This window comes from Urocitellus parryii, chromosome 2 (assembly GCF_045843805.1).
Source record: "Urocitellus parryii isolate mUroPar1 chromosome 2, mUroPar1.hap1, whole genome shotgun sequence".
In the NCBI taxonomy this organism is placed as follows: Eukaryota; Metazoa; Chordata; class Mammalia; order Rodentia; family Sciuridae; genus Urocitellus; species Urocitellus parryii.
Window position 1 is genome coordinate 173,100,379 of NC_135532.1, and position 23,520 is coordinate 173,123,898.

Below are 23,520 nucleotides of genomic sequence, written 5' to 3' on the forward strand. Positions count from 1 at the left end.
TAATTTTATATTCTCATCACAAAAATTATTCTAAGAAAGTATACTACAAATCTTGCAGCTGGTTTTAAGAACAAAATAAGGGAAGAAGCTGTCTACTATGAGGAAGGAAAATGTATATGAAGGAAAAATAAGTGTAAATATTTATGCTGAAAACTAGTTCTATAATTGGAATTTCATGAAAGCAATATTGATTTATTCTTAGTAATCATGATCACAGTTATCACAGTTTGAAAGAGGGTTGTTTGCTTGTTTTTGTTTTTAATTAAAATAGTGGACAATTATCTGGCTAAATCCAACTCCTTCCTTCACCCCCAGATTTTTCATTTGGGAAATTTTATATGTCTTTTTAACTATATATATCCTTTATTATCTAGAAAGATTCCCTACTAGCTGAGCATAGTTGTAGGCACCTGCAGCCCCAGCTACTTGGGAAGCTGAGGCAGGAGGAACCCTTGAGCTCAGGAGTTCAAGGCCAGCCTGGCAAAAAAACATCCTGCCTCAAAAATAAATAAGTAAAAATTCCCATTAAACAATTTACTTGTCAAAAAAAGCTATTTGATAAAAGACCCCCCCTTTTTTTAATCTTAAAAAAGAGAAATTAATGTCCTTGAGAGAATGAACCACTTATAACTGTGTCTGTATCTTTTGTGCCTGGCAGGATGCCTGGCTCTGACATGCTCTCAATAAATGAGTATGTTTTGTTGTTGATTCCACTGGCCATTTCTAAGTGTTCTCATCTCATCTTAGACCCTTATTTCTTTATCTAAGGAGAAGGTTCATGTATTTTATTTCTTGGAGAAGTTAAATATTTATAAAATACTTTTATTTTCTCATTATATATATATTACATTCTTGAAAACACTGTGTTCTGGCAGTCAAAGAGGCTCATTCACTCTTTCAAATTCCACTTACTACATTAACTCCTTGATAGTATTTCCCCTGAAAATGAAGAAAGAAAGTTTTATCCTTTTTATTTTTAATTAAAGAATAATTTTTTTTCTTAATGCAGTTGACAGAAACTGGAAAGAACAGAAAGTATGAACAAACACTTCTTCCCTTACTGGCATTGCCATTGTTTTCTTAGTCATTACCTATAGGACCAATGGGGAGGTTTTTAATCCATTGGGAGTATAGTTTAGTTTGGTAGTACTACTTTGCTTTATCTATAGAGAACTGAACACCTGCTCTCAGAGTCATTAAACAAAAAGAAGCTACCTATTTTCCTTAGAAGAAATGTATAACTCTATTTTTGAATGTGTTGGACAAAAAAGGGCCATATCAGACCTGGGACTTTGTTAAAGAAGTTTTAGGAACTGGGTCTGTAGCTAAGTGGCAGAGCGCTTGCCTTGCATGTGTGAGGCACTGGGTTTGATCCTCAGTACCACATAAAAATAAATAAATAAAAATAAAGGTATTATGTCTATTTATAACTTAATTTTTTTTGTAATTAAAAGAATACAAAGTCCTAGAGAAGGATTAAGGATTTGCATCTGGAAAAGTGGTAAAATGAATGTCTAGATGTAGAAATCTATAGTTCTGATACAACTGCAATCTGAACAAAGAATTTACAAGGAACTGCCTGCTAAATAACAAACCAACCAACTAGAAAATGACAAGAGGGCAAACCTTTGAAAAGGTAAACACTGCTAAGCTACTAAAAATGCAGGTATATTCATTAAAAGTCATTAAAATAGGGTGAAAATACAATCAAATAAATGCAATGTGAACCTTGATTATATCCTGTGTGTGTGTGTGTGTGTCTCTCTTGCTTTACTGGAGGGGGGGGAATGAAGTAGCAGCTATGAAAGATATCCTTAGAGCAAATGTAGAAATTTCAATTTACCTATGGTGGATGCTGACATCTGGTGTTCCCCTACTAGTCTGTACATCCATCCTTACCCCTAACCCTTCCCATCTTGCTGGCTGCTAATGGCTCATAGCTACCTCCTTCTCAGCTTCAACATGATCCCATGGGAAGCTCAGAAGTGAATTGTTCTCTCATCTTGAAATAGGAGGACTCAGTCCTATGTCAGTCATTGGCTATCAGCTATGGGAAAAGGAAAGGTGGACCAGGACCATTCTCTGGAATATTTGAAAGGTAAAAAGTTATGAGACCTGCGTCTCTTAATTGGTGCAGTTTAAAGACACACACAGATAAAGCAAATATGGCAAACTGAATAAATGTCAGATCTACATGAAGATTTTAAGTGCTCACTATATTATACTTTCAACTTTTCTGAAGGTTTAAACATTCTTTTTAAACATTTACTTTTAAGTTGTAGTTGAGACACAATACCTTTATTTTATTAATATATTTTTATGTGGTGCTGAGGATTGAACAGTTATCCTACTGTTGAAACAGGACAGCAGAACTTCTGGGCTAAAATTTTGTAATAAAAAGTTGAAGGAAAAAAAGGAGGGGTATATCAACCCAAAGCCTGCTGTTTCTTTTGTTGGTTGTCATTTTGACACTAATATCCAGAGCTGATAAGCATCCAAAGAAAACAAAAATAGAATTAAGGACAAAAATCACAGTCATATCAATAGATGCACAAAAATCCTTCACATCAGCCCTAATTCATGCTAAAAACACTGAAAAAAACAGGGATAGAAGGAATGTCCATCAACATCATAAAGACTATATATGAAAAACCCAAAGCCAACCTCATAATACATGGGAAAAAACTGAAAGCACTTCCTTTAAAATCCGGAACAAGACACAAATATCCACTCTCACCACTCCTATTTAATATGGTGCTAGGAATTCTTGCCAGAGAAATTAGGCAAGAAAAGGAAATAAAAGTGATTAAAAAAAGAAAAGAAGTCAAATTATCATTGTTTGCAGAGGATATGATCCTATACTTAGAATTCCAAAATACTCCACCAGAAGATTGCTGGAACTAATAAACCAATTTAGCCAAGTAGGAGGTTACAAAAATCAACATACTTTTGTATGTCAGTGACTTTCTTATATACCAATAAGGAATCTGTTAAGAATGAATTCAGGGGCTGAAGTTGTAGCTAAGTAGTAGAGTGCTTGCCTAGCATGCATGAGGTACTGGGTTTAATCCTCAGCACAACATAAAAATAAATAAGTAAATAAAGATATTGTGTCCATCTACAGCTATAAACAAACAAATGAATTCAGGAAAACATCTCCATTCACAATGGCATTGAAAAAAATAAAATACCTAGGAATAAATCTAACCAAGGAGGTGAAAGACTCTACAATGAAAAGTATAGAACACTGAAGAAGACACAAGATGGAAGACCACCAATGTTCATGGATAGGCAGAATTAATATTGTTAAAATTGCCATATTACCAAAGCAATATCAGATTCAATGCAATCCCCACCAAAATATCAATGACTTTCTTTATGGAACTAGAAAATAAAGCATTAAAACTCATGAAAGGCAAAAGATTCAGAATAGCCAAAGCAATTCTAAGCCAAAAAAGCAATGACTTCAGGGCTGGAGCTATAGCTCAGTGGTAGAGTGCCTGCTTCACAGGTATGAGGCCCTGGATTTGATCCTCACCACCACATAAAAATAAAGACATTGTGTCCATATATAAATGAATAAAAAGCAATGATTTCAAATTATACTATGGTTATAGTAACAAAAACTGAATGATACTGGCATGAAAATAGACACATAGACCAATGAAACAGAAGACACAGAGACAAACCCATAGAGATTCAGTCATCTGACAAAAGTATCAAACATACATTGGAGGGGCTAAGGCTGAGGCTCAGGGGTAGCACACTTGCGTGGCATGTGTGAGGCACTGGGTTCAATTCTCAGCACTGAATATAAATAAATAAAATAAAGGTCTGTTGACAACTTAAGAAAAAATATATACTGGAGAAAAGACAGCCTTTTCAAACAAATGGTGCTTGGAAAAGTGGTTTTCCATATATAGAAGAATGAGTCTAGATCCCTATCTCATGCTATATAAATGCCAACTCAAAAAGGATCAAAGACTTAGGAACAAGACCAGACACTGGTCTTAGTTCTCCTAGAAGAAAATATAAGGTCTACACTCCAACACATAAGTGCAGGCATTGACTTTCTTTCTTTCTTTGGTACCCAGATTTAACCCAGGGGCTCTTAACCATTGTGCCACATCCCCAGCCCTTTCTTGTATTTTATTTAGAGACAGGGTCTTACTGAGATACTTAGGACCTTGCTAAGTTGCTGAAGCTGGTTTTGAACTCACAATCTTCTTGCCTCAGCTTCTTGAGCTGCTAGGATTACAGGCATGTGCCATTGCACCTGACCAGGCAATGACTTTCTCAGTAGGACTTCCAAAGCCCAGGAAATAATGTCGAGAATAAATAAAGATGGGATGACATTAAATTAAAAAAGCTCCTTCATAGCCAAAGAAAACAATGTGAAGAAAGAACCTACTGGATGGAAGAAAATCTTTGCTAGTTATTCTTCTGATAGAGGATTACTATCCAAAATAACTTTACACTAAATTTTTTTTAAAAAAATTAAAAAATATGAAAACACAAACCAAACAACCCACTCAAAACCAAATCCAAAATAGAACAACAACAAAAACAAAACCATTTGACCCAGCTATCCCTCTCCTTGGTCTATACCCAAAGGACTTAAAAACAGCATACTACAGGAACATAGCCATGTCAATGTTTACAGCAGCACAATTCACAACAGCTAAACTGTGGAACAACCTAGATGCCCTTCAATAGATGAATGGATTAAAAATGTGGCATACATACACAAGAATATTACTCAGCAATAAAAGAGAATGAAATCATGGCTTTTGCAGGTAAATGGATGGAAATAGAGAAGATAATGCTAAGTGAAGTTATCCAATCCCAAAAAACCAAATGCCGAATATTTTCTCTGATATAAGGAGACTGATTCATAGTGGGGTAAGGAGAGGGAGGAATATCGAACTCTAGATAGGACAGAGGGGTGGGAGGGAAAGAGAGGGGTTAGAAATGATAGTGGAATGTGATGGACATTATTATCCAAAGTACATGTATAAAGACATGAATTGGTGTGAATATACTTTATATACAACCAGAGATATGAAAAATTTTGCTCTATATATGTAATAAGAATTGTAATGCATTCTGCTGTCAAATATAAATAAAAAACAAAAACAAAAACAAAAAACCCCTAACAAAAAACAAAAAACTTCTCAAAAGAAGAAATACAAATGGTCACTAAATATATGAAAAAAACATCTTTAGCAATTAAGGAAATGCAAATGAAAACTACACTTAAATTTCCTATTACTCCAGTTAGAATGGCAGCTATCAAGAATACAAACAATAACAAATGCTGGAGAGAATGTGGAGAAAAAGGAACATATTTGCACTGTTGGTAGGATTGTAAATTAGTAAAACCACTATGGAAATCAATCGGAAGTTCATCAAAAGACTAGGAATGGAACCATCATATAACCTAGCTATACCACTCCTCAGCATTTATCCTAAAAAATTAAAGTCAGAATATTATAGAGATACATGCATATCCATGTTTATAATAGAAGAATTCACAATAGCCAAACTGTGGAACCAGCTTAGGTATTCATTAATGAATGAATAACGAAAATGTGGTATATATACATAATGGAGTTTTATTCTGCCATAAAGAAAAGTGTGAAATTATGTCTTTGGCAGGAAAATGGAGGGAACTTGAGAACACTATGTTAAGTGAAATAAACCAAACTCAAGAAGTTAAGGGTCACATGTTTTCTCTCATATGTGGAAACTAGAGAGAAAAATGGAAAAGAAAGTGGTGGGTGGAGCTTATGAAAATAGAAGGGAGATCAATAAGAGTAGACAAAAGGAACCAGGGGGAAGGAAAAGGGGAAGAAAAGGAGAAATACTGGGGAATGAAACTAGCAAAATTATATTGCTATATTATATACATGGACAAATATATAACAATAAATACCACCATTATATATAATCAGGGTGTATAAATATGTAAAATATGGAAAATTATTATTATTATAAGATTTTGTTACATATGTGTAAATATGTAAAATATGGAAAAAATTCTTTCAGTTTTTCCCCAATATCTCCCCTAAGATAAACTTCTAATTCCTTCACATGTTTCATAAGGGCTCAGCTCTCTTCTTCAACTCCTGCCATACTCAGTGTATGATTTATTCTGAACAATTTAACAATTCCTTGAATACATCATGACCTTCCTTAGCTCTCCTACCCCCAGCTCCCGTAATGCTAGAGATTCCCTTGAGCGTGCTAGGCAAGTGCTTTTCCACAGAGCTACATTTTTAGCCCATTTCTTTAGCTTTTGAATCTAGGAATACTGTGCCCAGAATGCCTTCTCTTTCTCTGTATTGCTTGCAAATTCCTACTCATACTTCAAGAAATTAGTTCAAATTTCACCTCCTCTAGGAAGGCTTCCCTGAACTCTCTAGGCTGTTAACTGGTTCTTTTTTGTATCTTCATAGTATACATCTTACATTTATTAGATTACTAAAAATTATTGTTAACATGTCTATTTTTCTTTAGAAGTGAAATCAAGAAGGCAGGGACTGGACCCTTTGCATCCCTAACTTCAGCAAAATGACTGCCACTATGCTTAATGAATGTCTGATAAATAGCCACTGCTTTTTAGCATTATATACTTACCACAGCTGGTGAGGGAACATGAATGCTTGGGACAGATCGAGGACGCACATGATTGGCCAAATGGCAAAGAACAACACCATCAGTTAGAGCTGCTCCAAGATCACAAGGCAGAGATACTTTTAGTCGGTACTCTATATGCTGGCAGAATAGGAAAACATGTAATATAGTAATTGAAGATTGATTAACACATAAGACATAATGGAGTTACAATGGAATACACTTAGTTGGAAATCAAGATAAAAATAAGGAGATCATACATGTACATACATACGACAGCCAGGCCACAGTGCCAAATACAACAGAAATTCATATACCATTTTCTGATTAAAAAGAAAACAAAGACTAGATTCTCTTTTGATTTCAAAATAAAATAGCTAACCTCTTATCACATAAGTGTATATGTATATGTGTGTGTTCACATAAATTATTATTATAAGATTTTGTTATAATATGAAGCAGAAAGGAAATGAAAATAATTTCAAATGCATAGGGCTAAGAATAACCCATCTCAATTTTTTCAGTAAAAAGTTGAAAAGAATTTCTTCAGTAGCATAATTTCTTTTACATTTATCACAAAACACAGCCACAATAGATATCTACTAATTCTATGAACAAGTAATTATGGGATTATGGACTATAGTAATATCACGGAAAAAGTGCAATTCAAAGATAATATACACACTTTTCGTAGTTGTTCTATTAATTTCAGCTCTTCTTCTCTCTGCCTTGATATGGGATCTGTAGAATCAGTGGTAGGTGCAGAAGATGGGAGAGGAGAAGCATGGCCTAGAAAAATACTAACATGTTAGATAGAAAACGAATGCTAAGAAAATACATCTGTCTGATGACAGTGTCCTTGCAAGGACATCATTTTCTGCTTTCTGGATTGAATTTTTAAAAATGTTTTTATTATGGAAAATTTCAAATATACACGATAATGATTACCCATTTCGCTTAACTACTTTATTTGAGCCCAAAAATGTTATCATTGAAAAAAAATACATATACAGAAAATTATACAAATAGCAGAGATTAATAATTTTCCTCAGAAAGTGAAACAATTAATATCCTTAGAGATATTAATTAATTAGTAAATGAAACATTACTTATGCTCAAAAGCCCTCTTGCATGCTCTGCCTATTAGTACTTAAAGGTTACCAGTATGCTGACTTCAAAAGCCATAGATTAGTTTTCTCATTTTTGAACTTTCTATAAATTAAATCATATTGTATGCTTTTGTGCTCTGGCTTCTTTTGATTAACATGATGAGATTTATCCATGTTGATGTTCAGAGTTATTTGTTCATTTTCATGACCTTTACGGTATATGCCAATGTTTAGCTATACCACAATTTGTTATCCATTCATTCTATTGATGGACATTGTATTTGGGGCTATTTTGAATAATACTGCTGTGAATATTTTTGGACATATTTTTGGTATACCTTTGTGCATATTTCTCAAAATTGTTGGTTTATGATGATGGAGTATACAAATGTTTGACAGTTTATCAATACAGAAAAATCTGAAAAAGCGCATTGCAGCTGGGTATGGTGGCACATCCCTCTAATCCTAGTGACTCAGGAGGCTGAGGCAGGAGTCTTACAAGTTTAAAGTCCAGCCTCAGGAATGTAGTGAGACCCTGTCTCAGAATAAAAAATCGAAAGAGCTGGGAATATAGCTAAGTGGGAAAGTGTCCCTGGGCTCCATCCCCAGTTTCAAAGGGGTCGGGGAGAAGAAGCTATATCCTCTAACTGAAGAGGATTTTATTTGTTCAAATATTCAAAACTTATTTAGCTGGGTGTGGCAGTGCATACCTGTAATCCCAGCTACTCAGGAGGCTAAGATAGGAGGATTTCAAGTCCCAGGCCATCTTAGTACCCCAACCCCCCTAAACCAAAAAACATAAAAATGCTTGCTTTTAGGTGATTCTAAGCAACTTTTTAATCAAAACAAATTTAATCACAGGTATCTGCAGAGTTTAAAGCTTTTGGTATATAAGTTTAAAAGATGTTATAGTTTATGTCTTGTATAAAGCACCTTTCCAGCCCCAACCCTATCCTGCCCCATTTTTAAAATCACTATCACCTACCTTTATTTGTTTCTGCCCTGACAGCTGCTCGGAAAAGGAAACTTTCAGGGCGCAGGGGTTGATTTCTCTGGATAGTAGCAGGAAAAGAATATGCAGGGGAATGATGAACTAAATCAGTATGGAAAAGCAAAATGAAATGAAAGGAGATGGAAAGCAAATTAAATATAATGTAGATGTACATGTCACAGTCACAAAAGTTCAGTAAGTAGTACATACAGAAAAAAATCAAACATGGCAATATGATATAAAATGATACTTTTTTTTTTTTTGTACTTAGGATTGAACCAAAGAGTGCTCTATCACTAAGCTACATCCCGAGCCCTTTTTATTTATTTTTTAATTTTAAGACAGGTTCTCAATAAGTTGCTGAGGCTGGCCTGGTACTTGTGATCCTCCTGCCTCAGCCTTCTGAGTTGCTGGCATTTCAGGTGTGTGCCACCATGCTTGTTAAGAATTCTGTTTACTAACGAAAAATCTGGCATAGAAAAGTAATCCTTAGAAAAGGGTTTTTAATTCTCATGTTATTTTTGGTATATCAATAAATACAGAAAAATGCTAATATACTGAACATACCCTCTTGCAAATCTATAGCCCTGCTGGCTCAAGCTCATTTGTTCTCATCAAATGGCTAAGTAGTTGAATAACCAGTTGAATTAAAAAGTGGGAAATGTTTAGAAAGTTTTCAATTTGTGTCTGATTCTATCTCAGAAAAGGAAGTCAGTTCTCTAACTAATCAACTTGTTCAAGAAAATTCTGGTAAAGAATTAGAATCTTGATATGGTTAACTGTACTTTTGTGTCTATTACCTGTTTCTGTTGTAGGTGAACTTGAAATGGCAGTAGATCTGTCATCACTCTGTGGAGAAAAACACAGCAATAATTATTATTCAAGAAGACAAACTTTCCACATTTATGTTAACTTTGGGACTATATTAAAAAAAATCCCAAACCAAAAACCCATGCAACTCTCCTTCAAATTTAAGTCTTGGAATGAAAATTAAGTGAAAAGAATTAATCTCGTACATTATTTTTAAAAAATATTTTTTTAATTGTAGACACACAAAATACCTTTATTTTACTTATTTATTTATTTTTTATGTGGTGCTGAGGATCGAACCTAGTCCTGCACACATGCTAGGCAAGCACTCTACCACTGAGCTACATACAACCCCAGTCAAACTTTTTGTGTTTATGTAAAGTATTATCTAAAAATAACAGGCCTTTCCAAAGACTGAGAAATCATCACTATAAGGTATAAAATATATGGGAAAGAATAAAATTTTATTTTCTAATAGCAATTCTCTGGAATAATTTCTAAAATACTTTTTCCTCTGGAGAATAATATTTAATCTTTTGGAAAACAGGAAATAGGTTTCTCCATTCAATTAGAAACAAATGTGTTTACAAGATGATGTCTTTTCTAGAATAGTATTTGATTTCAATTCATTGAAGATCAGTACTGTAAAAAGGAGGAGGAACTAGCTAAAACGGTATAAAGTTTATGTAAAAAAGGGGAACTTAAGATAAAAAACATATTCAATGGCTGGGTTAAAGACGTTGAAGGTTTGGCAGGAGAGCAGAATCAAGAAGTCTTGACATCTAATTAAATTTAAACATAACTTTATGGTATATTAAGCATTTCTAAACCAAAATGACTTTAAAACTAACACATACACACATATCTGCTCCCTCACACCCTACCCAGGGCTCAATAGTTTCAAAAATCTCATATCTCTAGCTGAATTTGGGTCAGATAAAATAAATGATGATAGAATTTTAATTGCAAACAACAAAGACAAGGAAAGAGCCATGCAGTTGAGAATATTCTTGGACAGATTTAGAGATAATTTTCTGGTAATGATTCCTTAGTTTGATATTTATAGGCTGAGAGTCAAGATTTAAATGTTAAGATTTAAAAAGCAAGCTGGGCTTGCAAGGCATGGTGGCATGCCTGTAATCCCAGTGACTCGGGAGGCTGAGGCAGGAAGATTGCAAGGTCAAGGCCAGCCTCAGAAATTTAGTGAGACTCTGTCACCCCCCAAAAAAAGGTGTGTGTGGGGATGCAGGGAGGCTGGGGATGTGGCTCAGTTGTTAAGCGCCTCTGGGTTCAATTCCAGGTACCCCCCGCCAAAAAAAAAAAGCCAACAAGAAGCTTTGCTCTTGACTGAGGCAGAAACAACATGTTCATAAAGATTATAGATGTATATAATCTATATTTTAGGTGTTGAAAAAAATGGAAACTTTAATAAATTTAAAACAAGAGTAATAGGAATTAATAAAAAGGAATCAACAGGCAAATGAGGCAAAAGCTGGATACTTTAGATGGAAACAAAAAGACTACTGTTATTTTCAAAGATATGAGCTAGGAAGGAGAAAGTTAGCTAAATGAAGACTCGCTGAAATACCAATGGTATAAGTAGAAAAAACATTTAAAGGCAAAAATTATTCTAGATAAAGAAAAAAATATTTTTAAAAATTTAAAAGAATTATTCATAGGACACAGACTAGAAATTTAACATTTTAAAGAATAAAAGAAAGTTAATAGGCAGCTAGCTTTATTAGATAAGAAGGAAGAGCCAAAACAAATGATGCTGAAGGTCAGCAAATGTTCTCTACCTCCAGAAACAGCAACTGATACCATGCAACTCACCTGGGTGTGAAAGAAACTAAAGCCAGAAAGAAGGAAACTGTTAATAGGATGACTTTTAATGTACTTTTATTGAAACTATAAATCTACATGACTTGCACTTTAGGACACTATAAAATAATTAGTTGAAATCACATTGGGATCATTAATTATATTTGGGAATTCTTGGAGAACCAGACACAAAACAAAAAGATTATAAAATAATCTCAGAAGTTGACATTAACTCAAATTCTAAGCCTGGCTAAGAAACAACAATAAGGGGCTGGGGATGTGGCTCAAGTGGTAGCGCGCTCGCCTGGCATGTGTGCGGCCCGGGTTCGATCCTCAGCACCACATACCAACAAAGATGTTGTGTCCGCCGAGAACTAAAAAATAAATATTAAAAATTCTCTCTCTCTCCTCTCTCACTCTCTCTTAAAAAAAAAAAAAAAAAACGAAACAACAATAAGAAATCATGCCTAAATCCAGTACATAACTGCTGTAAAGATAAAAATAAAGAATAAATCTTTTAAAACTAGTAATTTGAGGGGCTGGAGTTGTAGCTCAGTGGTAGAGTGCTTGCCTAGCATGTGTGAGGCACTGGGTTCGATTCTCAGCACCACATATAAATAAATAAAAATTCCATCAACAACTAATAAAATATTTAAAAAATCTACTCATTTGACAGTCTAGCAGGCTGGTAGAAACAAAGTCATAGCCACTTCTATAGAGAAAATTTGGTCTGGATCATGCAACTTTTGGCACATTTGTATATGGCCTTTATTAGCTATGACTCAGATTAAAAGTGCCAATGCCATGAGATATCCCTTGAGTATAATGAATTAACTTCTCTCTCACACATTGTAAAATGGTTTACGTTCCTTGAGAGAATTGTGAAAAAAAAAAAAGTAACCAAAATAACTTTCTGTTGTACAAATAAGGAACTCAACTGAGAATAATTGGAAAAAATGTTAACATGGAAAATAATGTAGGTAGTTTTTTCAGGGTCAAGCAGAGAAGTACACAGTGGTAAATAATAGCTTTCAAATATAAAGAATCTTACATAAAGATTGTTAAGTAACGGAACAAAGAAATCAGTACATGCCACAGCAGAACAGATATGTTAGTCAAAGAGAGGATCTTGACAGTGAGAAGTTTTAATAATTTCTTATGTATACTAAAATAAAGATGCAATTATCATTCCCAGAGGCCTTAAAAAATAAAACACTACAGGCTCTAAATTTTTAGAATTTAGACTAAATTTTTCTAAAAGGTGGAATTTATCATCTAATATTACTGTTGACATAAAGCAAAGGGTGGCAATTTTTTTTCTTAAAAGGCCAAACAAACATTTAGGCTTGCAGATTGTTATAATCTCTGTCACAACTATTCCAACTCTGCTGTTTATTGCAAAAGCAGACACAGACAATAAATACATAAACAAAAGGGATTGGCTGTGTACCAATAAAAGTTTTTTTTTGTTGTTGTTGTTTTTTTGGTACCAGGGATTATCCTGGGGGCACTTAACTACTGAACCACATTTCAAGGGCTTTTTATATTTTATTTTGAGACAGGATCCCATTAAGTTGCTTACTTCACTAAGTTGCTGAGGCTGGCTTTGAACTCATTGTTCTCCTGCCTCAGCCTTCTGAGTTGCTGGGATTACAGGCATGTACCACCACACCTGGTAACAATAAAACTTTATTGACTTTGCCAGCAAGTTTGGGCAGTGATAATTTTACAGACTGGGACTTATTTTACATGCATATTAAACAACAGTTATTTTATATTTTCTATTTACCACATAAAATAATTCATGATAAAATATAACCTTTGATAAAAAAGCAGAATGAAATTTCAAATAGAATCTGAATATAAAGAATTAATGTAGACTCTATGATTATCTGGCAATGTAAAACTTTCAAAAAATTTCAAGTGAAACCAGTGTTAAACTCAAATAGTTTCATAAGCTTAGGCATATTTCATACAATCCTAGATTTCAGATTGTTGCTATCACCAATCTATTGGAAAATTTAAGACCTACTTTGTGCACACCCTCCCCAAATTTCCTGGTGAAATAATGTAACAAAAGATACCTTAAGAGGCGTGAAGGCAGAAGAATGAAGCAGGGTAACAGCACAGCCCACTTGATTCAACCCTGACAGCGACTAAATTTCAAAAAGAGGAAGAGAAGAAACAGAAGGCAGCATTTATGTTAGCAAAATGCCAGGCAGGCAGGTCTGATCAGTGAAATTAGAGAAGGAAAAGTCATTGACAAACTTTTCAAAAAATGTTTTACCAAGGTTATTAATAAGTTTGAAGGAGAATATTTTTGGGGAAAATCCCCATCATTTATACAACACAGGATCTCTACCTGAATAATTCAGGATATTTGTAATATCTCATACCATATTAATGAAGAACCAAGAGGCATGAGTTGATAAAAATTATTTTACACAGAAATAAAACTAAGAACATCAATATTTTTAGCAAAACAGTTTTCAAACTATTGAGTCCTTTGCTGTTCCTATAGCAGGGAAAATGAACCAGTCAATTTTAACTAGGCAGAACTGGCTTCAGAACAATATTTTTTTAATATTAATCCAAATTAATTTATTATAATCCAATTTAAGGCTCCGATGTGAGAACACAGGACATAACAATTCTGCATCACACCTTAAGGATAAACCAGCATTTCATTTCTGCCTCTGTGAAATTCCAAATGACCTATAAGAGGGTAGGGAAGAATCCCCCTACCCCCTGTTTTTAATCCTTTATCTTTCACCAGTCAACATACAACTAGTTAGGTATATTACAGATATTATAAGAAATACTGTTAGAAACTAATGTCTATGTATGATTATTACTCAACATTTGAAATTAAAATAAAAAAGAAGCCATTATATAGATTTTTGATTATAGCTAAGATGGTCAAGACATAAAACTTTTTTCTTTTGCCACAAGAGAAATAAAAATCAGAGAAGATTTTTCAGAAAGGAACTGAATAAGATTTACCTACTATGACAATAAAATGGCAAAAGCTTAAAGCTATTAAGGTCTTTATAAATTAAATAATAAAAAAATTTAAACTAGGGATACATCATGGGATAAATGAACAAAAACATAGGTGAGCATTTATTTATTTATTTATTTTGGTATCGGGGATTGAACTCAGGGGTGCTTAACCACTGAGACACATCCCCAGCCCATTTTTGTATTTTATTTAGAGACAGAGTTGCTTAGGGCTCGCTAAGTTGCTGAGACTGGCTTTGAATTCACGATCCTCCTACCTCAGCCTCCTGAGCTGCTCCCGACAATGCCCAGCATAAGTGGGCATTTATAAAAGGGTCTATGTGTATTCAATAGGATAAATACACCCTTTTTTTTCCCCCCCTAGATAGGGTCTTTCTCTGATGCCCAGGCTGGTCTTAAACTTTGTGGACTTGTGATCTGCTGCCTCAGTCACCCAAGTAACTGGGATTATAGGCATGCAACACCATGCCTGATTACAACTATATTTTTAATGAGAATTAGTAGAGAACAGTATATATATTTTTTATTGACAAAAAAAGCATGTAACCAATAATGTATTTCTGTGACAAAATCTATTTTAACACAGAAACAAATATTGTGCCAAAGAATAAGACCATGACAATGTTAAGACACGTGTATGCTTCATCTGTTCAGATTTCCTAGACTTCCTTTTAATTAAATGTTTTGGAACTGCAGTCAATCTCAAATATAAAAAGTCTAGAAGCCACTGGGTGCCGTGGTGCACACCTGTAAGCCTAGCTAATCAAAAGGCTGGGGCAGGAGGATTGCAAGTTTGGGGCTAGCCTCATTTTGCAATTCAGTGAGGTCCTGTATCAAAATAAAAATACAAAAGGTTAAGGAATGCAGCTCAGTGGCAGTACAGGGAGACATAAAAGGTTAAAAGCAACAGGCACTTGAGATGCGGCCCCAAAAGAATATTAGTGTAACTGGCATTAAATGTTACTAATATGTATTTCAAATCCTAAATTACAAGGTCTTTAAATCAAATTCAACCTTTTCCTTCTTGTAACATCAGACATGTTCATGACAAAACAATTAAATGAGCAATTATTAGATATATAACATTTTTGTGTTCATTCAATAAATATTTACTGAGCACCTAATATATTCCCAGGAACTATGGTGGGGCCAGGGTATGAAAGGGTAAATATGACAGAGAATATCCTTGTGCCCCTGAAGCTTACAGTGTGGTAGCCCAATAGGGGAAATATATGCAGGGAGGGAGAGGCATTCTGGTGTAAGGAGAGAACAGCCCTTTGCAAAGATGGGAAAGGGCTTACCATATCTGTAGAGGTGGGAAAAATCCTAGAGAGACCAGATATGAGCCTGGAGAGGCAGGCAGTAGCCAGAGCACAAAAAGCATTGAGGTCTAGACTTCAAGAGCAATTTAATGTCTTCGAAGAATAATTTTGAGAATATCAAAGCTATATGATTTAAAATATGACTTAGGAAATATGATTTAAAATAGGACTCTTTTGTACAGGGTTAGCTGGATATTATTTGGCATACAAAAAAATGTGAGATTTGTTTTTAAAGGCCACCTATACTTACAAAGTCAATATGGTTCTTGGTGTACATGTTCTACCTTTCCAACATGCATACTGATAATACATACAAGTATATATGTTTTGACAAATGGTTAAAGGATGTTTCAAATTTCATGCTAAGGAAATTTTTTTTTTCAATCTCTGCTTTTTCCTTGAAAAAAACTATTGGGCACTCAGACTTATATCACTTACAATATGTGTTATTAAATCTCATATTCAGTGCCTGAACTGTTTTCAGTTACAATGTAGGAGGCAATGTAGAAAATATAGCAGGGTATTTATTGCAGGTCCTTGAGACAGACAGACCTAGACTCAAACCTTGCCTTACACTTACCAGCTAAGTGACCTTGGAAAGGCCACATTTTGGACAAGATATTCTGTGCCTCAGTAATTACTTATGAAATGGTGCTAAATTTAACCTTAACTCTTGCTATGAAAATTGAATGAGATAATTTTGTGTGCGGATCATCAGCAGTTCTATCTTTTCATATTAATTTAAACTAATTTTATTTCTCATGCCAATTCCACTAAAACTCCAGAGACTGGTGATTGTATTCATTTGTAAAACTGCCAGTTAAAATGTGCTTTATCTATCTCAAAAGAAATGAAGATTGGAGAATACATAGAAAATTTAACAAACAATGGAAGTTTCTGTAGTAGGAGTCTCACATGAAAGCATGCAATTTATATAGTATGCACAATGGCAACAGTTTCCAGCACACAGGAAAGAATTTGTTATAGACATTAGCCTTTTGAACTGCTAGTTTTCAATACTATTATAGAATAATAACATAAAACATGATGGGAAAAGCAATTCTATAAATGGTTAGAATTCTCTTGCAAGAATAATCAGCAGATAGCATTCCAGTTAATGTTTTTTTGAGTTTAAAGAATGGTCATGGAGGGATAATCTTGAGATGCAAATATTTAAAACCTAAGTCTGGGATTTTTAGTAGCTTATAATACATAATAAATAGGATACCAAATATATAATTGTATAATTAGTATCACAGAGTAAGGGGTTTCATTTAACATACAGATGACTCATGAGTCAAATTATGATTAATAAAGTACCACCTGGAATTTGAAAAGACATTTAAAAAACTCTAACATAAAGTCAATGTGGTTCTCAATGTAAATGTTTCATCTTGGGAAGCACTAACATGTGAATCATAGCTGCAGAACTCTGTAACACTTGGTAAATCACAAATGATAAAGCAGTGAAATAGTTCTAGTTGTTTATAAAGCACTTAGTAATGATGCTCATCATGTTTTATGGTATTTTACCATAATTAGATAATTTCTGAGTGAAAGCACAATAACTATTCTTCAATATCTAGAAATAGCAGCATAAAACTCCATTTTGCATAAACTCTTACCACTAACAAGGCACTATCATCAGTGTGTTGAGACCTTCTGGATGGGAAGGAACACTGGAGATGTGGAAAAAAATGAATCAAGTCAAAAACAAACCAGGCACACAAGCAATGCATTTAAAAAATACGCACACAAGGAAAGAGACATAAGTCACTTTTGAAGAGCTGACACATAGGATTATGTTCACAATCACTTGGAATTCATATACAATAGCCAATAAGCACTGATGTTCTTCTAAAGAGTTTAAACAACTTCAAATATGATCTTTTTTAAACTTTTTTTTTAATTTGTAGATGAACACAAGACCTTTATTTATTTATTTTTATTGGTGCTGAGACTTGAACCCAGTGCCTCACACATGCTAGGTAAGCACTCTGCCACTGAGCTACAACCCCAGCCCTTCAAATATGACCTTACTGCCTAAAAAACCCTCTAAGGAGGGATCTGGGGTTATTTTCTGTTCACAGAAGAGAAAGCTGATACCTGACATAATATAAAGAATTTGCAGTCATCTAGTGAACCAGTGGTAAATTTAAAAATAAATCCTAGAGACATGATTTCTGGTGTATAAATGGTTAGAATTCTCTTGCAAGGCTAATTAACTGCAGATAGCATTCCAGTTAATGTTTTTCTGAGTTTAAAGAATAGTCATGGAGGGATAATCTTGAGATGCAGATATTTAAAACCTAAGTCTGGAAATTTTTAGTAGCTTACAATACATAATAAATAGGATACCGAACATAAAGTTGTATAATTAGTATCACAGAGTAAGGGGCTTCATTTAACATACAGGTGACTCATGAGCCAAATTACATCTCTTCTTTACCTTTCTCTGTAAATAAGGTATAATTAAACAATTTAAACCTATACATTTTTTTAGTGAAGCTTTAGTTTTCAGAGAATGAATTACTCAAGAACAATCATCAAAAAGGAAATGTTGGGGTAAAAAATGGAAAATGTATTATTAAGCATATCACACTCTGATTGTCAAAGGCTTGTACAGAATTATTATTATATGAAAACAACTAAAAATGTCTCAATGACTTTTTAAGGTATTATACAAATATATAAAGTTCTCATATAAATAGAATTAGTTATTATAGTTCAATAAGATTTTAAAACACTTTTCTAATGGACATTTTTTAGAGCAGATTATGCTAAGTGAAAGTTAGCCAATCCCTAAAAAACAAATGCCAAATGTCTTCTCTGATATAAGCGGGGGGTGGGGGGGTGTGACTCAAAATGGGATAGGGAGGAAGAGCATGAGAAGAAGACTACCACTAAATAGGGAAGAGAGGTGGGAGGGAAAAAGAGGGAGAAGGGGAGTTGCACAGAAGATGGAAGGAGAACCTCATTGTTATACAGAATACATTTATGATGTTGTGATGAGAAAAAGAGAAAAAAAAGTGTCACTTTAGATTGGATAGAGAGAAAGGATGAGAGAGGAGGGGAGGAATAGGGGGGATAGGAAGGGCAGCAGAATAGACATTATGATTGATATATGTACATTCCATGTATGTATTATATGTCAAAATACATTCTGCTGTCATGTATGACTAAAAAAAAATAAATCGTATGGTACTTAAAAAAATAAAAATTCTAAATATATTTTCTCATACTAAAAAAACTTGGGTTGTCTGTCTGTCTATCTATCTATCTATCTATCTATCTATCTATCTATCTATGAGGTATTGGGGACTGATCCTAGTACTTCAAATTCACTATTTCCCATAGCTATTTTCCTCCAATTTGTTCATTTCTATTATTAACACAAATAATAATCTTAGAGCTTCTAGGACTATCTTGCATTATAGAGAACATTTTGAAATGGATAAGAAGGGGATGATGTCCCTAGCAGAGATGAGGAGGGTAAGAAATCTCTAGAGTGATATACATGTAGATGAATACATATAAAATCCTGACCTAGAAATTTTGATAAACTCCCTAGCCTGTATCTTCTTAAGTACAATTTTGTGATGGAAAAAAAAAGGCAATATTTTCATCACTGAAAGAATGATAATCACTTCAAAACATTTCATTCCCACTATAAAAATAATAAATCCCTCCCCCAAAGTAATTATATAGACTTACCTCACCATCTGTGGGGGGTTGTTGCTTTTGTGGACTTTGTGATGCTTTTTGCTACATGCCCCAAACCCCCACAAAAAAAGAAAGTTGGTCAGAATCTAGAACACATATTTGAAATGGTAAACTGTATTTACTAAAACAATTATAGTAATTTCCTTATTTTTTACATATAACGCTTTATGTTACACCCTACCTTAAATATTTTACAATTTAAATGAAGAAAAACAACAAACTATACTATCATATTTCTATCAGTATTTAAAAAAGAAAAAAAATTTTAAAACTTTATGTATACCTACATACACATTGTGCCATTATATTCTTTCAATATTCTCTCAATATGAACTCAATCCTTCTTCTCTAATGGCTTTAAATATCATGCTAATACTGACAACTTGAATTTTCTATTAGCTAAGTCTCAGACATTTTCAATTGCTTATTCAAACTCTACTTGGAAACTCAATGTCATTGCATTATCAACATATACAAAAACAAATTCACTATTTAGCATACCTATTTCCCCCCAATTTGTTCATTTCTGTTATTATCACAAATAACAATAATATCAGTGTATTCAGTGTTTTACAATGTGTTCTTACACACAGTTTTCTCAAGTGACTTTTCTTATTCTGTGAAATAAACAAAAACCATATCAGAGATGAGGAAACTGAGCAAAGAGCTTATGGGGCAAGTACAAATTTACACCTTTCTTCTGACCTCAAATCCTACATACTCCCCACATGCTAGATTCCCACTAAAACCTTTCATTTAGTCTCAAAACTTTGCTTTGGAACCTTCTTTTCTTCATTCATCTTCATGATTTATTCATCATTTGTCACTACATATCTATTGTGCAAAGTATAAAAATGCTTCTTTTGAAATGCCTCTTGATAAAATTCACTGTAGGGCTGGGGATATAGCTCAGTTGGTAGAGTGCTTGCCTCACATGCACAAGGCCTGAGTTCAATCCCCAGAACCATGAAAAAAAAAAAAAATCCACTACAGTGCTCTGTGTGGTGGTGCACACCTGTAATCCCAGCTACTTGTGAGGCTGAGGCAGGAGAATGGTAAGTTCAAGGCCAGCCTGGGCAATTTAGCAAGACCCTGTCTCAAAATAAAAAATGGGAATGTAGCTCAGTGGTAGAGTGTTCCTGGGTTCAACACCCCTTACTGGACAAAATCCACCATAGTAGAGTATTAAATATTAGGTATATCTATCATAATTCTGAAAGTTAACACTTTATAATTAAATATTATTAGAAACAAAAGGTACAGCACATACAAAGGACAAAGTTGGACTCAAATTCAGATATTTCTGATTCTAAACTCATGTCACTATGTAATTCTGTCAACCCTCTGTCACCTTAGAAATCTTCTAGTTTTATGTCCTCACTTTGCACCATTTTCTTAATTAATGCAATTACCATTTTATTTCTTCCTTCTAGCTCTTTCTTCCTAACCTGTTCTAACATGAGTAGACTAGTTTTTCAGAAGTATTTATATTTTTTTTGCTTTTCTCCTACTTAAGAACTTAGAATTGTTCTCTTCTGCCTAAATTAGATTATGATTTAATTTGACATTTAATCATGACCATCTGTAGTGTAATTATTTATCTCTTACTAGCTATGTAACTTCTACAACAAGCAAAGCTAAAATTGAGTAAATTTATGAAAAATGCATAGAATAGCACCTAGGGTATAGTAAGTGTTAGCAATGATCAATTATTGAGGGGCAGTATAGCATTATGGTCAGAGTAGGGTCTGGAGCCAGTCTGCTTACGAGCATTCTTGCTCTGTGGCTTACTAGCAGAGTATTTGACCTTAATCTTAGGCAAATTGTTATCCTCCCTGAGCATAAAAAGAGAATATCCTAGTACTTATCTTATTAGACTACTGGGAGGACCAAAGGAGTTAATATAAGTGCTTGAAACAGTATGGGGGGTAAATAGTGATCATTCAGTAAATTTAGGAAGTATCATCAGCATCATCTTTACCATCTCACCAATTCATTTTTTCTGTTGGTCTTCAATAAGAACTTGAACCAAGCTGGTACTCTGCTTAAGTGCCATTATTACTCTTGTTGTTTTGGTACTAGAGATTGAACTCAGGGGCACTTTACAACTGATCTACATCCCCACCCTTTTTATTTTGAGACAGGGTCTCACTAAGTTGCCCAGGCTGGCCTTAAATTTGCAATCCTCTTGTTTCAGCCTCTCTGCCTCCCAAGTAGCTGGGGTTATTACAGATATGTGCCACCATGCCTGGCAAGTGCCATTATTTTAAATGTATAACTTAATAAAGCTCGTTCCTAGCTCATGACCTATTCATAAATTCTTGCAACACAGAATAAACTCATCTTTAGACCATCATCCATTCTTTTCTTCCTGGCTACCCATTTGTTCTTCTAAGTCCCTTGTCACTTCCTTCTGAGGTCAATTCTGATACTTGTTTTCTAATTTCTCCTTTGTCTTTGATACAAAACTAGTACTTTTTATTATAAGCTATCTTATTTTCTGTTTTATGTATATATTTGTTTTCCCCTAATAAGATCTAAGCTGTGTCTGGTGGGCATAACTTGTATATTAAGCATTTTTTTATTGCTTATACAGGTACATAATAGCATTCTATAAGGATCTATCATCAAGTCAGTGAATGAATAAATGAACAAGTTAGGCTTTAGACTAAAGCCTTCTGATTATGAAAATGAATTAATTGTATATAATTACATAGCTTAATTTCCCTAGACCTGCAGATTCCTTGTCTGTGAAACATGATGAATACTCTCATCTTCTCCATTACAAAAATTAAATAAACCAGGGTTGCAGTGTGGCTTGGTGGTAGAGTGCTTGCCTGGCACGTGTGAGGCACTGGGTGCAATGCTCAGCACCACATAAAAATAAATAAATAAATAAACCGATAAAGAATTTTGATTAGTTTTAAAAGGACTAAAAAGAAGAGACATCTCAGGATAGATAGAAGGGAAAGAAGGACTGAGAGATGATACAGTTAGTTGGGATAACTTTTCAGAGCTCTATAAAGTTCTATTTGGAAGAATATTAATTTTATTTTTTTTTTGCCATTGGTCAAACAATATGACTTCTTCTTCTTCTTCTTTTTCTTCTTATTATTTAGTACTGGGGATTGAATCTAGGAGCTCTCAACCACTAAGCCACATCCCCAGTCCTTTTTATATTTTGTTTGGAGACAGCGTCTCTCTGAGTTGCTTAGGGCCTTGCTAAGTTGCTGAGGCTGGCTTTGAACTCGTGATCCTCCTGCCTTAGTCTCCCTAGCTGCTGGCATTAGAGGCATGTGCCTCAGCACCCAACTATCTGACTTAATTTTGACAGCAAATATTAGGCACTGGAACTTTTCAGATAAAGAAGAATCAGGTGAGAAAAGAGCTAAAGATCATCATTATGGGCTTGTTATATTTGGGGGGGGGGAGCAAAAATGTCAGGTTAAACAGTAAAATAGATGAGTACAGTACTTTAAAAGGTGGTCTTTGGTTAAACTTATCAAACAAAGGAAAGAAAGCTTTTAGAAGATAAGAATGATTCATTCATTTAACAAATATCTAATGAACTTTTCTGTGGGTTCAGAACTGCTAAGTTTTAGGGATATAGCAACTAAGTAAAAAAGACATGGTTCTTATCTTTGTGTAGTTTGCAGGAATATGAGAGAGAAATATTAAGCTTACAAAATTACAAACAATTAATTATGAAGAAAATTACAAAGCAATTTTAGAATGAAAAGATAAATCACACAAATAAAATAAGATGATCAAAATTCATAGGCTACAACAGAGGCTACAAAATGTTAAGAAACATTAACTGGGGATACTGAGTGGATGTAGGGAAGAAAGGGAAAGAATCACAGATGATTATAAAGGGCTGGGACTGTAGGTTAGTGGTAGAGTGCTTGCTTAGCATGTGAGCACTGGGTTTGATTCTTAAAAATTAAATTTTAAAAAGATGATTATAAAAAATGAAGACTGTGAGTTTAGCAAATTTTTGATATATTTACTAGAGTGAAGAAGTAGGAGAGAGGTTTGGACAATGAGATTTCATGCTTGCATGGCACTTTTACAGTTTACCCAGCAC

General features: G+C 34.1%; 1 protein-coding gene across 6 annotated transcripts in view; it reads right to left on the reverse strand.

The window, feature by feature from the left end:
• The window catches only part of Lrch3 (leucine rich repeats and calponin homology domain containing 3), a 123,586-nt gene that overhangs the window by 12,729 nt on the left and 87,337 nt on the right, over window positions 1–23,520 (reverse strand). For 2 of the 6 annotated variants that reach the window (XM_026394239.2, XM_026394223.2), the window contains exons 13-19: window positions 19,425–19,475; window positions 17,336–17,389; window positions 13,452–13,523; window positions 9,537–9,585; window positions 8,731–8,838; window positions 7,322–7,425; window positions 6,640–6,777 (exon numbers count right to left, since the gene is read on the reverse strand). In XM_026394239.2, the coding sequence (XP_026250024.1) occupies window positions 6,640–6,777; window positions 7,322–7,425; window positions 8,731–8,838; window positions 9,537–9,585; window positions 13,452–13,523; window positions 17,336–17,389; window positions 19,425–19,475 (576 nt within the window). Of the gene's footprint in view, window positions 1–912; window positions 940–6,639; window positions 6,778–7,321; window positions 7,426–8,730; window positions 8,839–9,536; window positions 9,586–13,451; window positions 13,524–17,335; window positions 17,390–19,424; window positions 19,476–23,520 lie in introns of all 6 variants that reach the window. The other 4 variants (XM_026394247.2, XM_077795357.1, XM_026394232.2 and 1 more) reach the window with 3 other exon arrangements.